Genomic DNA, 16,845 nt, shown 5'->3' with positions numbered 1-16,845 from the left:
CTTTAGCCAATGGAGGTGACAAAGTTTCACAGTAAAACTAAGGCGTGTTCAGTTACTTCTGTAAGCATTCATGTTGACAGAAGGCGCAAAGAAAAACCAGAGCTTAAAGTTCTTTTCAATTGTTTGCTCATAACTTCACTGCACAAATACTGGAATTGATAATACTGTTAGGATTCCTTCCTTCTCTCCCTCCCTCCCTCCCCTCTCCCTTCTCTTTCTTTCTTTCTTTCTTTCTTTCTTTCTTTCTTTCTTTCTTTCTTTCTTTTCTTTCCTTCCCTCCCTCCCTCCCTCCCTCCCTCCCTCCCTTCCTTCCTTTCTTCCTTCCTTCCTTCCTTCCTTCCTTCCTTCCTTCATGAGTCATTGTTGCTTACATTCAGTAGTTTAATACAAATATAAATGTAATAGCAGAATTGGAGGAAACCTTGGAGGCCTTCTAGTCCAACCCCCTGCCTAGGCAGGAAACCCTATACCGTTCCAGACAAATGGCTATCCAACATCTTCTTAAAGACTTCCAGTGTTGGGGCATTCACAACTTCTGGAGGCAAGCTGTTCCACTGATTAATTGTTCTAACTGTCAGGAAATTTCTCCTCAGTTCTAAGTTGCTTCTCTCCTTAATTAGTTTCCACCCTTTGCTTCTTGTTCTACCCTCAGGTGCCTTTGAGAATAGTTTGACTCCGTCTTCTTTGTGGCAACCCCTGAGATATTGGAACACTGCTGCTATCATCATCATCATCATCATCATCATCATCATCATCATCATCATCATCATCATAAATATTTATTTCTTAGCCGCACCCTCTCCCGAAGGACTCGGGGCGGCGTACAATAAAACATCATGTCTCCCTTAATCCTTCTTTTCATTAAACTAGACATACCCAGTTCCTGCAACCATTCTTCATATATTTCAGTCTCCAGTCCCCTAATCATCTTACCCGCACAAACATCTATGTTACATGCACTGATAACTCTATGAGTTTTAGATTGCTGGGGACAGAAACGTTCTGTATCAATTAATTCTCTGTCCCTGTTGTTCAGTTTAAATGTTTATCCAGAAAATCTGTGAATTTAATGCCAAGTAACTCAGTCCCTTTCTTGGATGGGTGCAAACCATCTCTTTTGTACAGTTTTTCATTGGACCAGCTGCAGGCATCATGACTATTAAAACCAAAACCTTCCCTTTTACACCACTCCTTTAGCCACACCTTAAACTCTGCTACACGCTGGCCTTCCCTTTTTGTTCCTTATATACTGGTAAACCTCTGAAAAGATAAGCCTACAACCTACACTACTAGGTTCATACCCTAACCTCTGGAAATCATTCTTCACAGAAAGTACATCTTTTTGGGACAGATCATTTGTGCCAAGATGTATAATAGCATCAATGTCACAGTCCTTACTTGCATTCTTGACTATCTTAAGAATACGCCTCTTGCGTCTGCTGGCAGTAGCACCTAGCAGAAACCTGACCTCTTTTAAAACCTCCATATCATTTCCTAAATTTACATCCCTTACAATTGAATCACCAACCAGAAGGTGACTTCTCTTTTTACATACCTTGATCTTCTTGTGTGACTGATGTGTGATACCTGGGTCTCCATTTTGCCTTTCCAAAGAAAGTTCTTCATTTTGGACCATGATCCCCTGCTTATTTGAGTCATCATTATCACAGCTACCTTGACCTGTCTCTTTAGCATCCCCATTATGGTCAGCAAGGGTGCTAAATCTGTTATGCTGGGTCACAGCAAAAGTTTTGTGTTTATGGATCTCAGCTCTCACCCTGCCAGATCCCACAGTTGTCCAGACTGCTCTTCTCCTGCAGGATCTTTGCGGTAGAGTGGGCTGATAGTGTGGCATCTCCATAGTGTGGAATGGCCAAATTGGGCACCTAATTTCTGCTTGGAGAGCACAGATTAGAGATTCTAGATAGGTAATCTGTCTATGTAGACTAGTAATTTGTTTACAAAGGGGACAATATCCAAATTTGAAAAGAATACTGTGAAAGACAGGTGCAAAACAGCTATTACATTGAACTAAACTGGTCATTTTGAAATAAAATAAAATCACAATCTCAAGCGCACTAATCCAGAATCTATTATTGCTATTTTGGCTACTACCTAGTCCTCTTTGTCTCTCTGACTCCCCCCTTGTAGCCAGCAGCTCCAATCACCAGCCTCAGGAAAGTTCAAATGAAATGGAGTTAAAGGGCCCCTACCTTTGTCTCTCTGACTCCCCCCTTGTAGAAAACAGCTCCAGTTTCCCTCTGTGCAAGCTTGAAAAGTCATTAGGTTAAGCTTCAAAGTGTCTTTTTCCATTTGCTGACGTCAAGGCAAGGAAATAAATTGAGGTAGTCTTACACATTTGTGTGCTTCAAATTAAACATAAGCTTGGACAATCTTTTTTAGACAGGTTTCTTTCTTTGCTTTTTAGCTGATAAATACCCGTTGAGGCAAAATGAATTTATAGTGTAATACAAATACAAAAAAGATAGAACACACACAAAAAAACATGAAGATATGTGTACTAGTGTTTGTGCCTGCTACCAATTACATACTACATAAATTTGTTCATTTGACTGACTGATTAAAATTTCTGCCTCATTTTCTCATAATTAAAAACAACCTCAGAGTGGGATAGTTTTGTCTGAAAACTGGTGGCCATTACTGCTTCTTACAGTAAGAGGTTTACAACTCAATAACTCAGAGGGAAGGAGGAGAGGAAGTTATGCCAAAGTCATATATATGATATGGTGCACTTCCACATGAGAATTCTTTGACAGCTTGAAAGCTGTTCTAGACACTTGCAGTCTGTGGTGTTGAAGAACTGTGATGATTTATCTCCAGTTCAACTGCCGTATAGCTTAAAGTGTTATGAAACTAGGTTGTAGGATGTGGGGCTCGGCTTCTCCATTGGAAGGAGCCATGCCCCTTACCAAGGTGCCTAAGCTTCAAGACTGCAAGGGAAATGTTTGCTAGCTGGATGGTTTTGCTAGCTCCTAATCAGTGCCTTGACAAAACACAGAGAAGTCAAAGTGATAAGCTGTGCAAAGGTGTGCAGATTGCATATCCTTTTCATTGATTTTCAGCTGATACAAGTTGAAGTATTTCAGTTTTACTATACTCCCCCATCCCCAACACTTTCCTCCCTATAGTTCGGAAAAAGAAGGAAGGGATTTTTGTTGTTGCAGATCTTGTAACAGTTCAGGGTAAGGTCTATAGAGGTTCTCAGTTATGCAGGTCATGGTTGTCCCAAAGGTGCTTTTTTCAAGGGGCAACTGGGCTTTCTGGTTTTTTCTTTGAAGACATTTTGCTTCTCATCTGATGGGATGGTCATTCCCTACCATCCTGTCAGGGCTGAAGAAGCTTCTTGGATGAAAAGCAAAATGTCTTCAAAGAAAAACCAGAAAGCCCAGTTGCCCCTTGAAAAAAGCACCCTTGGGATGTTCAGGGCAAGGCTTTAACTCCACTCCTGCACTTCCAGTGTGGGTGAAAGACTTGAAAATCTGTACATACTGTATATGTACAGATAACAAATAAACAGGAAGGATTGGGAACCTTATCGCTGCTGTTAAAAGAACAAAAGAGAGGTCCCAGTCCACACATTTCTATTCACCGTAGGGGGAATAGGGAAGGAAAAATAACAATCGAATTTGCTACTTCGTTTCTCAGCCTTAGTAACTTTAGTAACTTTAAGGCCTTAGTAACTTTAAGGCCTTTAGTAACTTTAAGGCCTTAGTAACTTAGTAACTTTAAGGCCTACAGTCATCTATTCTCAGAGTTTCCAAGACACCATGCTGGTTAGCGAATTCTGGAAGTTGAAGTCCACACTTCTTAAAGTTGTTGAGGTTGAGGAACATTGTGCTACATATTGGCTGTTACAAATATAATCCAAACCCCACATCCTGTCTGCTTTCCCCAACTGTCCATCCTGCCTCCAACCCCTCAACTCCAAAGACATAACAAATGGCAGAGCGTTCCCTGTTGCACTCACTAGGTGGCGGCCTCTTCAAGCCCTGTTTTACTGCTAGTTTCTAACTACAAAGCAACAATAAGCTTGCCTCTTTGGATTCACCAGCAGTTGTTGCTGTAAAAGCTTTCATAGGCAGGGAAAAGTTCATAACTTATACACTCAGTAGTTCATAACTACTCAGAACCCTCACCACACCACAATGAAGGGTTGCCTTCCTCAAAAAGATCAACATTAAAAATTTTCCCACAATCCATGCTCTACTTGTTTAAACATTGGAGCCGAAACAATAGATATCCGTTTTCGATAATTTTCCATGGTTGATCTGAATTTTGGCCAATTCACTGACTTCTAGAGAAGACCGTGACTGCCAGATTTCATATTTGTATCTTCAGAGAATCAGTTCGATAACTAATTCAGTCTAGAAAGGTACATTACACATTGGCAGCACTCTTTTGAATGAAAATACCTCATTTTTGTATACCTTTAATAACAATATTGAGGAATTTCAAGACCATAGAGAGATATATCTGAGAAATTTTGTTTGTAGGCATACGTATGAGAAATAGGTTTCTAGGAGCATGGCTGATTTTACTTCAGGCTGCTATACCTTGCCATTCTTTGAGGGGAACAGAAAGCTGTTAGGAACTGATTAATATGATCTTATCAGCGATATCTGATAAGTGGCTATATATAGTCATTTTTTTCACTGATTTGTATTTCTCTTTGTTCAGCAGAAATTAGAAAAGGCAAGAAAATATAGGTAGTCCTCAACTTAGGACAGTTTGTTTAATGGCAGTTCAAAATTACAACAGCACTGAAAAATGTGACTTATGACCGTTTTTCACTCAGTTATCTTTGCAGCATCTCCACGATCGTGGGATCAAAATTCAAATGCTTGGCAAATGATTCATGCTTATAACCGTTGCAGTATCCAGGGGTCATCTGATCCCCTTTCATGACTATCTGACAAACAAAGTCAATGGGGAAGCCAGATTCTTTTAACAATCAGGTTGCTAACTTATCTATTGCAGTGGTTCACTTAACAACTGTGGCAAGAAAGGTCATAAAATAACACTTAACAAATGTCTTACTTAACAACAGACATTTTGGGATCAATTGTGGTCTTAGGTCAAGGACGACCTGTAGACATTTATGATAAAATCATAATATTAACACCTAAAAGATGTAAAGATGGAGCTTAATATTAACATTTTAAAAAGTAACCGATGGAGTCTTCTTTGAGTCAGGCTCAACTTTTAATGTCCGAATGCAGGGGACTCCAATCCCCGGTCCGTTGCCTGGTACTCAGAGGTGGGTTGCTCCCGGTTCAGCTCGGATTGGGTGAACCGGTAGTAGTGGCAGTGGGAGGCTCCACCCACCTGCCCGGATGTTTCTGCTCACTGCGCATGTGCGGGAGCACGCCCGAACCAGTAGTAAAAAAATTGGCAACCCACTACTGCCAGTACTGGTCCATGGCCTATTGGGAACTGGGCCACACAAGTGACGGGTGAGCATATGAGCATATGAAGCTCCATTTCTGCAAGCGGTTAGCATACCCATGAAACCATCCCTCTGCCCACCACTGCCACCGCTGACAATCCACAGACCCAGAAAGGTTAGGGACCACATATCCATGTTGTATTCTTGGTTTTCCCAAATTATAGTTGTACTGCTTTCCTTCCAAATATTAACCGAGTCTCACCTCTGAAATCAGTCATGCTTCATAAGATGCTCTAACAACAAGAAGGCATTTCTCAAGTTCTGTCTATAACTTGGTAGCAAAATAAACATAATGTGTAACTCTTTAGTAGGGGAAGCAGTTATCACCAACAAGGTCCCCTACTATTATATCATATTACTTGTAAGGAAGGCATGTGGAGAAGAGCTTCAGCAAAGATCACAATACAGTATATAGACTGATATTGGATGAGATGCTTCTCCACAAATTGGAATCTGTAGTACCGCATTTCCCCAAAAATAAGACAGGGTCTTATTTTCTTTTGACCCCTGAAATAAGTGCTTTGCCTTATTTTTGGGGAGGTCTTATTATTTTTGAATTGCTGGAGGCCCCTTAACCTTGACCCGTGGCCCACAGATCAGTTGATCCAGAGAGGGCTGGAAGTTCTGTGTCTGTTTCTGGCACATTCTTCCCAGCCCTAGTGTCACTGGTCCTGCCACTCTTTTTGCGGCTGCCACTAAAAGAACGGGCATGGTAGCTAGGGTTTGCGAGAGCGGCCTCCACAAGTCCGTTCCACATGGATGGCAAGTATCTATGGGGCACATGGGGCATGTTCCCCCCTTCCCCCCCAAGGAAGTGGCGGGGACTGCCTGCACATGCATTTAAATATTTTAGAGGAGGGCTTATTTTGGGGGAGGAATTATTTCAGTGCATGTGCTCAAAAGCCAGATTGGGCTTATTATATGGGTAGGTCTTATTTTGGGGGAATATATATGCCAAAAATGACATAATCCATGAGAAGCAGTTGCTACACTTCTGGGGGATTATCTTTTGTGCACTCACACAGTGATAGGAGGTTATGGGGAGAGATCTGGAGAAAGTTCCAGTACAGGCAGAAGGAATGAAGTTTCTCCATGTCTGCTCCTCAGAAGATCTGACAAACCTAAGCAGGGGTTCAATTGAATGGCTAAACCAAAGACTCTGAAATAAACCTTTCCATACTAAATTCAGGTTACAAAGGTTATCTTCTTCAAAAGCCCATCAGAACTAGGATATCCAGACCTTGGGTCTTCGTTTTGTTTCTTGTGTTGGTTGCCATTACTTATGATAATATTGATGCTACCAAATTTGAATTTGAGAACTTAGAATTTAGAACTTAGAACTTTGAATCAATGTTGACTCCTGGGCAACTGCCCAGACAAGCGTCTGCAGTTTTCCCGGTAAGATTTCAGAGATAATTTACCCTCGCCTACTTCCTAGGGCTGAGAGAGAATGACTAGCTCGAGGCCATCCAGTTGGCTTCATGCCTAGAGCGGGACAAAAATTCCAGGTCTCCCAGTTAATAGCCAGGTACCTTAACCACTGCATCGAATACACAGTAAGTGACTTCTTGTGAGATGGGTGCAGTGATGGGATTCAAAATGTTTTACTACTGGTTCTGTGGGTGTGGTTTTGTGGGCGTGGCATGACTTTGTGGGTGTGGCTTTGTGGGCATGGCAGGGGAAGGATACTGCAAAATCCCCATTTCCTCCCCACTCCTGGGGGAAGGTTATTGCGAACTCTCCATTCCCTCCCTATCCCACTGACCTGCTTTCCAGCTCCATTCTCCTGTTCAGGGCAAGAAAAGAAGATTGGATGGGAGGCCGGAAGGCAGCAGGGGCGGGGCCAGCCTATTTGCCAATTCTCCGAACTACTCAAAATTTCCACTGCCGGTTCTCCCGAACCTGTCAGAACTGGCTGCATACCACCGCTGGATGGGTGGCGATATGCATTTGAAAATGATAGCTAGATAGCTAGGCAGATAGGCAGATAGACTGTCCAGATGGTGCACTATCTTTAGAATTGTTCATTTTTCACAATTTCTAGAAGCCATCACTGAGACAGCCAACCTAGCTCCTGTTCTGAAGGTATAGACACCATCATTAAAAAAAAACATATTTTTTTGCCTTCAGTCTCGCTCACTTCATTAAGTGTAGCAGCGTGAGAAATGGAGTGTGGGTATTTGCTATGGATGGCTATTAAAATGTTTCCCAAAGATGATTTCAGGGCAACTTGTAGCCTCCTTTAAGAAAAGTTGTTTCTCATTGCCACAGGAGTCATGGCAGAAGTCGTGAACTTTCAGAGTCCTACATGAGGGAAGTATTAAATTACCCTTCCACAATCAAAGTGTGACTTGCTACATGTTCAGATTTTTCAGCTGTTGTTTACTGTATCTCAGGGATATATTTGCTGGGTTCGTTTAACAGGTCACCTATCGTAAATATCAAGGTTCATTAGGGAGAGCACAATGCTATTTTTTAAGGAAAACTTTCCAATCCCATTGGGTTGCAATCAGGTTTCACTAATGTTTAAGACAAATGATGTAAGACTTTCTTCTTCCTTTGGGGCTATTATTCTCTGGGAGAGAGGCTGAAGCATGGCCGAAATAACACCAGGCACCCAATTAATGTGGGCTAATTGTGTTTTAAATAAATATATTTTAAAAAAAATTGGACCAAACATGTACAATGCCTCTTCTGTTCTTTGTGCAGTCCCATCTCCCAATTCATAGGATTGGAGCCTGGGAACAAAATGTCTACCCGTTGTACAGCATGACAAGGTGGTGGTTTATACTTGCATATAATACCCTACAATCAGGGATGTGGTGGCTCAGTGGCTAAGACACTGAGCTTGTTGATCAGAAAGGTCGGCAGTTCGGTGGTTTGAATCTAGCGCTGTGTAATGGAGTGAGCCCCTGTTACTTGTCCCAGCTTCTGCCAACCTAGCAGTTTGAAAGCATGTAAAAATGCAAGTAGAAAAATAGGGACCACCTTTGGTGGGAAGGTAACAGCATTCTGTGTGCCTTTGGCGTTTTTAGTCATGCCGGCCACATGACCACAGAGACGTCTTTGGACAGCGCTGGCTCTTTGGCTTTGAAACGGAGATGAGCACCGCCCCCTAGAGTCAGAAACGACTAGTACATATGTGTGAGAGGAACCTTTACTTTTACCTTTTATAATCCTCTACAGAGATACATGCAGACAAAATTAGGTGGCAGGATCAGGGCAAGAGGTATATGAAGCTCTTCTTCATGATATGCAAATTTTCTTTATATGGCTGTAGCTGCTAAACCCAGTCCCAAAAGTATGGATCCCCTTCATGTAACCAGGGATGAGAAGTATTGTGGAATTATAATTCTTCCACATAGGAAGTCCTCGTTTGGCAATCACACTTGGGACTGGCAACTCGGTCATTAAGTGACACCGTTGCTAAGTGAAACTATGTGCACACAATCTTCCCTCAGCTTACCTCAGGTACTTTTGCTTTACAACCGGCAGCAAATGCAAAGATTGATTGCAAAGTTACTTTTTTTAAAAAAAAATGGAGACTGCCTATATTTGAAGAACTGTAACTTTGTAACCTCTTTCTCACCCCTTCTGTAGAAAGTCGAATATTCTGAAATAATTGTTAGCAGCCTTAGCAGAGCTTCACCCTTTTAGTTTTTTTGGAAAGCCATCAAGTTCTGGCTTTTTACCAAGGTTCTGCAATAGTAGAGTGTAGAGATCCATAGTATGGAATGAGGAAAACTGGATTTGCTGTGACGGGATGAGTAAGGCTCAGGGTTTTTGTTTTATTGATTTATTTCCCTTTTTAAAATAATTACATTGGCTTTGTTGTTGTTATTGTTGTTGTTGTTGTTGTTGTGAGCTTCCCAGAGTGGCTTAAGAAGGGTGGCTGTTTAAATCACCTGAATAAACAATTAAATACATGATCTGTGTTTGGCCACATGGCCAAGATGAAACAAAACATCTGACTTTGCCAATAGAGAAGCCCACTCCATTTTAATTTTTCTAACTCAAGGATAACGGCTCCTTGCCGTGTAGTTAAAAGAGATTCCCACCAGTTGCAAACATCAGGCTGTGCTTCAGCCGACTGTGGGCTCTGAGGGTGTGTGGGTGCCAAAAAATTATGAGCGGTGGTTTAATGTGCATAGTTATAGTCACCCATCAGCCAAAGTGAATAATAGCCAGACTGTAAAATAATTGCAGCAATGTCTTGAAGTGAAGCCAGGAATGGAGATCAGAGCCATCCGTCTCTGTTAATTTGTATACAGTTCTTACAACAGCACAGAAACATTTAGAAAACACTTGCAGGGGTTTGCTCTGAAACAGCTGGACAACTTTTATTTTGAAGAAAGGGGAGGATTTAGAAAAAAAAAAGGAAAGAAAGAGAAAGGGAAGCCTCCCCATGGACTGGTCTTGTTTCACAAAGCAAGGCAGCCTTCGAAAGGGAAGACTTTGACCAGTGCATTTTTTAGAAGAATTCTCATGCCTGGAATAATCTAGCACAAGTTTATTTATCTATTTTCTTTTAAACTTGGTTAAGAGTTGGTAAAAAGTCCTTCCTTTTCTTCAGGCAGCTGAAACCCTTCCAGGAGACTCTGCTTTGCTCAACTTGTCTTCGGTCTCTGTGTAACAGCCTCCTGCATGTTTTGGTGCTGCTCAGACTCTATGTGGTCTCTATGGCCTCATTTTACGGGACTGTCACACCGAGGGAGGCTTTCCCCAGCACCAGAAAAAAACCTTGGTGTGGTCTCTTCAGCACAGTAGCTAAGAACAAGTTTCCCGATTGCTCCCAGGTTCTCCCGGGAACTCTTTTCAGGAAGTGGCTGTTCCTCCCCCACACTTAAATGGATGATTATGTTACAATTAGGAAAAAGCATCTTCAGAGACCTATCTTTAGGTAAGTGGCGTTCTCCTTCCTCTAGATGCGAAGTTATTTTGAAGGGAACTTTTCACAACTCAAATATGAAAGCAAACAAGAGGCTTTCAGGAGCAGGAATCTGAAGTTAAACTTACTCCGTCTGCTTGTTTGTGTGAGCATGTGTGAGTGAGTATGTGTACGTCTCTGCCAGCAGAGTTTTGAGATGGGCATTTTCATGAAAGTTGCGGTAAACTTTTGGAGGCAAGATTGGAATTGAATCTTGCAACAACTTTCTACCTCCCCAGATATCATTAACTTTATCTCAGACTTTGAGATGGGATTTTCAATGCTTGTGAAAAATCCCTGGAAATGAATTTCTTATTTTTAAGCTGGCCAATTGCTCAGATGCATTCTCTTTGCCTTACTTTGTTCAGACTTGCTTTAACTGAATATGTTGGTGGGCCAGAAATATAATACCTTTCATATTTTCTTGGGCTTTGTAAAATGCAATTTTTTTTGTACAGGCTTCCTTCTAGGAAATACACTTAGATTGGAGCCTTAATAGAATGCTCGATTTGGAAACTAAATGCAACTATTTTGCTAAAAAATATAATAATCAGCTACTCAATAGCATGGTTCTATTGACATGTATTCAGCAGCACATACTACTTATCCTAATATATTTTAGTCCCAAACAACTATTTTAAGATTTCAGTCCAAATCATGATGATGATCTCTTTTTGCAAAGACTTCGTGGCTCTGATTTGTAATGTGGTTGTATTTCTTCCCTCCCCTCCTCTTCCTTTTCCTTCCCTTCAAGTCAAGCTGGACTCTTGGCAATTATTTGCCATTGCCTTCTTCCTTGGTCTCAGAGGAAGAGTCCAAGTCCAAGGTCACCCAATTGGCTTTTGTGCAGAAAGCAGAACCAGAATTCAAGTTTCCCTACTCTTAGATCAGCACCTTAATCATTAGACCAAACTTACTCTCTAGATTCTTTAGACTCCCATTAGAAAGTTTAAAATCCAGTCTTAGAAGCTAAATAAGATTTATTTCTATGTAGACATGTGTAGAATTGTGTCATTATGCAGCATAGCTTCATGCTGTATTACATTCTTCCTAGGAAGTGATCATCACTTCAACCAAACATCAGGACCAACTTAAGAATTTTCCTCTAAATCCAATCTAAATATCAATAAATACTCTGAATATATTTGATCTTTAAAACAATTAAGAAAAGACTTCTAAAAGTTATTATGTTTGTATTATATGCGTTATCATCTAATATATTTGATGATAAATGCCATTATATTTATACTCACACTTGCCATTTACTTTAGTCTCCTGTGATCATTTTTGGACCAAAATGGTTTTTCAAAGTAATTATACTTAATCCTTGCTACTGTGCTGTGATAGTTGTATAATGTATCTTACAGCTATATAATACATCTCAGAATAATTGCAGTTACTTCTATTGGTGTCTTTAAAATTCTTCTGGAATGGATGAGATTGCAACTAAGAATTCTTGATCCTGAAGTGCTGATCAACAATGATCAACAAATAGCAGACTACCTTAGTCCCTAGAAGAGTGTGTTGGGTTGCATCTAGAAAGGACCAGAGTATCTACCCAAAAGTTAAATTCCAAAGGTAAAAGCGATTCTATTCTCACAAGGAACATCTTGGATCTTGTTGACTCACAGATGAAGAAAACATTCAGGATAGGATGAAATTTAACCTAGAGGTTACCATCAAATATATTAGTTGATACACATGTAATACAAACATAATAGTTTTCAAAATTGTTTTCTTGATTGTTTTAAAGATCAAATATATTCAGAATATTTATTGATCTTTAGACTGGATTTATAGGAAAATTCTCAAGTTGGTCCTGATGTTTTGGTTGCCGTGATGATCACTTCACAGCTTGTAATACAGCCGTAGACTTTCCCACTTACTCATTTTTTGTCAATTTGTTTCAAGCAGGAGATGGACATTGCAGGCAGAGAGCTGCCATCTCCCTTGAAGTATGAAGAATCCTTTTGTTCAGCACTAATGTACCAGTTTTCTACCATTTGGCGAATACACTCAAGATTGTACATAACATTTTCTTTTCCCTTTCTCCAATTCTTGTGGCAACAATGCATGATGATACAGAGAATTGCCACAATATGCTTATGGATGTCTACCTAATCTTGGCTGCACTAGATTTAATCCATTTTTATGTAATTGTACGAGGTAATGAAATCTAAATTAATAACCCATGCTGTATTTGCACAATGCCATAGGTTTATATTTCAGTGGGCTGTGCAAACACTGCCAAAATTATAAACCTAAGATTGCTGGTGAGAGTTATGTTCAAGCAAGGAATTGAATCCAGGGTTTTCTGGACTCTGCACTCAAAACTACCAACTGAGTATGTGTGTATGTGTGTGTATGTGTGTGTGTGTGTGTATAAAGTTCTATGTGTTTCACACTCTATTGATTATCACATGGTGGGGTTTTTTTGGTTTTTTTTTAGACCTGTAGTATTTAGAGGAAAAAATAATGTAATTTATTTGATGATGCCCTAAAATTTATAATTTAGGCATAGAAATATTTTCATCAAAGTAAATGGCTATAAATTTTAGTAGACTTTCCATTCAAACACTTTCTTTAGATGTGTAACTCTTTATTGGATTGAATGAAATATCTTCTGCTCCTAGAGGAAACAACTTCTAGAATGTCCATTCTTCCCTCAACCCCCCAGGAATTCAGCAAAGTTTCAGGATTAACCCCAAGGAGAAAGCTGTCATTTACATGCATTTCCCTTAATAGAATTGAGGGGGGGGGATCTGCATTGATATCCAAAACATGGAAACATCAATTTTTGCAAATGTCTTGTCTGTTGAGCATTCTACGGAAAATTCACTTAGTGGTTGGTCCCTTCACTTGACTTGATTTCACCTTGTGTTTTGAATTTCATTCCATTTTTTAAAAAATCATACAGCAAACAAGGATGGGTACATGGAAGGGTTGGCATATAAAATCATATTTCAGCTTCATATCCCAAAGGTGTGATTCTTGGGTTGCTCTGCAGTTGTCAAAAAGCAATTGGGGAAAAAGAACTTATTTTTCTCTTGAAAGAATTGCAACAGAAAGGAGTAATGCTCCTGAAAATGAACAAAGATGTTAGAAGTGCATTGGCCTATTTTATTTTATTAATTAAGTCTATAGATAATGGAATTTTACATTTTAAACCAATTTGACAATTTAATTCAAAGATGATTTATTTATATTTTTATTTGATTATTCAATGGAATGGAATGGAATGGAATAGAATAGAATTCTTTATTGGCTAAGTGTGACAATACAAGGTTGTCTTCGGTGCATAAGCTTCCTGTGTACATATAAATAACAAGATAATATAATCATTGTATGTACAAATGTAAGAACAACATGTACATACAAACAAGTATACATGCATAGAACAAGGTAATATAATCATAAGATAACAATAGGAGGGTAGTAGAAAATATGAGAAGGATAATAGTAATAGAGCCATACACATGGGTAAATATTCTTAGACATAAGATATTGGTTAAAGTTGACTAAACACAACTATTTGAATTGAATTATAAATATAAATCAAATTGGCAATTCAAATCAAACAGAAGCATAGATTTAAATAAGATCTTGATTGAGTTGTACAATTAACTGATGTTGTAAGCTGCCCTGTAGTGAGATGGGCAGCATATACATTTAATAAATAAATTATTCTCTTTGATTTTGCTGTGGTCCTTGCTAATTTTAGAGGATCATAGAATATCACTCAATTCAGCCTCATGCGCCAGGCGAAATCTTCAGAACTTCACCACTACTTGTTGATCTCACTGTTGAACCATTGCACCATTTAGAACTTAATATTTTGCCAAACCATTTCCCAAAATGTCTGGAATGCCATATGGAGCCACAGTCAACAAATCTCCATGGTAAGGCTGGTCCTTCAGATGAGGCAACAGTTATTTATGTCATTAAACTCCCCCTGCATGAAACATCTCATTTCAGTTTACCATTTCTTAATATGCTGGAGCTTATAGCATCTTTTTAAAAATATGACACGTAGAGCTGGAGACCTTTTTCCAATACAACACCATTACTCTCTGGAACTTGAGGATAGTGCTTCTTTTAATGCAACCTAAATCATATTTGTTTCTATTACAATCCTGACAATTTCCTGGACTGCTCTGAGAATTAGTTTTAAAGAATATCTTGTCAAAGAAGAAAAGGGAAGGGAAGGGAAAAGGAAAGGAAAGGACATAGAAAGTGCTTTTTTAAAAAAAAAGTTATGTATATTTTATTCAGTCTTTCTATGTTTTTTATTTTCTCTGGCAATATGTTTCTATCACAATTATCTCTATGTTTTGTTCTTTTTACTTTTCTTTTTTGTTATTAGTTTAAAAACAAAAATTAATTTATTCAAAAAACCCTACACAGCATACATCAAATCACACTAATTAGAAATCAGTGCTTATTTCATCACTGCAAAACAGTTGATTGTTGCAACTTTTACTCCAGAATTTTTTTTTCCAGGCTCAGACAAGGAGCCAACTGTGCCCCAACTTTGGAAAACACTTGAAATAGAAGTCTACATCCTAGGCACTGGAACAAAATCCATAAAATATATGATCTGTCAAATCATGCTGATTAGCTGATTCCAGGAAACTGCATTTTATCTGATGTTCAAGACATCATTGCTTGTAAAATAAGGCAAAAAACTTTGTTAATTTTATTCTATTTTAATTTTTAAAAACTATTTGTTTTGAGATAGATAGGCATCTTGTACAATATTCTGGATTGTATTTTCATGCATATATATATATATATATTTGTGTTACAACCCCTGGTATGCCTAAATATGGGAGGAAGGTCACACTCCCTCTTTCTGTCCTTCGGCTTCATCACAGAGGACCATGCAGGCAGAAAACCATATTTTTATTTTTAATGTTGCCTTTTATATTTGTGTTGTATTTGTACTGATAAATAAATAAAGGGAGACTAGGATAGATCTATTTCGAGCTAATTAGCTCTCATCAGCTAGCCATACCCTTACTGGGATTAGAACCCGGGCTGTATATATCTTAGGCAGGAGTCTTAACCACTAAGCCACGGGTTCTCTTCCTTATCGTGGCTTAGTGGTTAAGACTCCTGCCTAAGATATATACAGCCCGGGTTCTAATCCCAGTAAGGGTATGGCTAGCTGATGAGAGCTAATTAGCTCGAAATAGATCTATCCTAGTCTCCCTTTATATATATATATCCTGGTTTTGTTGTGTTCGGGTCTTTTCCCGTGTAAGGTTGAGATTGTCTTTGGAACTTTTCGGCAGGATCTCACCTGCCATCTTCAAGCTTGAATATATGCAGTATGTATGTATGTATGTATGTATGTATGTATGTATGTATGTGTGTGTGTTACAACCCCTGGTATGCTAATACATCTGCCTAATATGTAATACAGCCCAGGTTCAAATCCCAGTAAGGGTATGGCTAGCTGATGAGAGCTAAATAGCTTGAAATAGATCTATACTAGTCTCCCTTTATTTATTTATCAGCACAAATACAACACACACACACACACAAACACACATATATAAATGTAATATTTGTTTGTTCAAAATCTCAAATCTCCGAAAGTTCTTCACCGATTGTTTTGAAATTTTGACACAACGTTGCATTTGACTACGTGCATGTTTTTATATATGTATATTATATAGATGTCACACCTGTGACAGGTCAAAACATTGTTTGTAAAAACATGCTTTTTTGAAAACCAGCGCCATCTGCTGGCCGTAAAAGCAACACATGCTATAGCATAGCATTCATTTCTTGAGTATAGTATATTCGGAACAGTTCGGCCTCTCTCCAGCTTTGTTCTGACGGTCCCTTTATATGTGTGGCTGGGCTGCGACTGCACCCTTTCCCCTTTCCGCCCCTCCTCTGACGAGCTTCGCCATTTCCACCAACGGGAACCGAAGCCTTTCGGCCTCCCCCTCCCCTCTCTCTCCTCCCCTCCCGCCAGCTATGTTCCCTCTAAGCTGTGCGGGTGCAAGGATGCACAGGTGGCAACAAAACACACCACAGCAGTTTCCAACTGCCGCGCAGGGATCTTTAGCATGATGGACAAGCTGCAGGCGGCTAGGAGGCTTCTATCAGCTGGGCCAGGATATTATAGTGCCTGGACACACCCAGAGGAAGGCGGGCCTTTCGCCAACAGAAATGTGGCTGCCTAGGGTTATGATTGGGCTCCTTCCGCCGGCGCATGGCTGATTGACAGGGAGGCCATTCCCTCCTGGATCAAAGTTATTGAGGGGGGGGGAGCAGCGGCAACAGCAAACTCTCCGCGGGACGTGCGGCGCATGCTTCCGTCGCAGTTTGTCGGCTAAGTCCCCATGGCTGGGCTCCCCGCTGTTGGCTCCACTTCCGAGATGTGGGTGTGTGGGAGGCGCTCGCCACGCAAGCAAGTGGAAACCCACGCCGGGTGGGC

General features: G+C 40.0%; 1 protein-coding gene across 2 annotated transcripts in view; it reads left to right on the top strand.

The window, feature by feature from the left end:
• PDE1A (phosphodiesterase 1A) overlaps window positions 1-16,845 on the top strand; it is a 188,057-nt gene that overhangs the window by 49,945 nt on the left and 121,267 nt on the right. The window contains exon 1 of one of the 2 annotated variants that reach the window (XM_081940932.1): window positions 9,884-10,367. The exons of the other annotated variant lie outside the window; for it this stretch is intronic. Within the exon in view, the coding sequence (XP_081797058.1) occupies window positions 10,315-10,367 (53 nt within the window). The 5' untranslated portion in view covers window positions 9,884-10,314. Of the gene's footprint in view, window positions 1-9,883; window positions 10,368-16,845 lie in introns of those variants that run through there. 2 annotated transcript variants of the gene reach the window in all.

Source organism: Natrix helvetica, assembly GCF_964273705.1.
Source record: "Natrix helvetica genome assembly, chromosome: 1".
In the NCBI taxonomy this organism is placed as follows: Eukaryota; Metazoa; Chordata; class Lepidosauria; order Squamata; family Natricidae; genus Natrix; species Natrix helvetica.
This window is presented reverse-complemented; position numbering and strand designations above follow the sequence as displayed.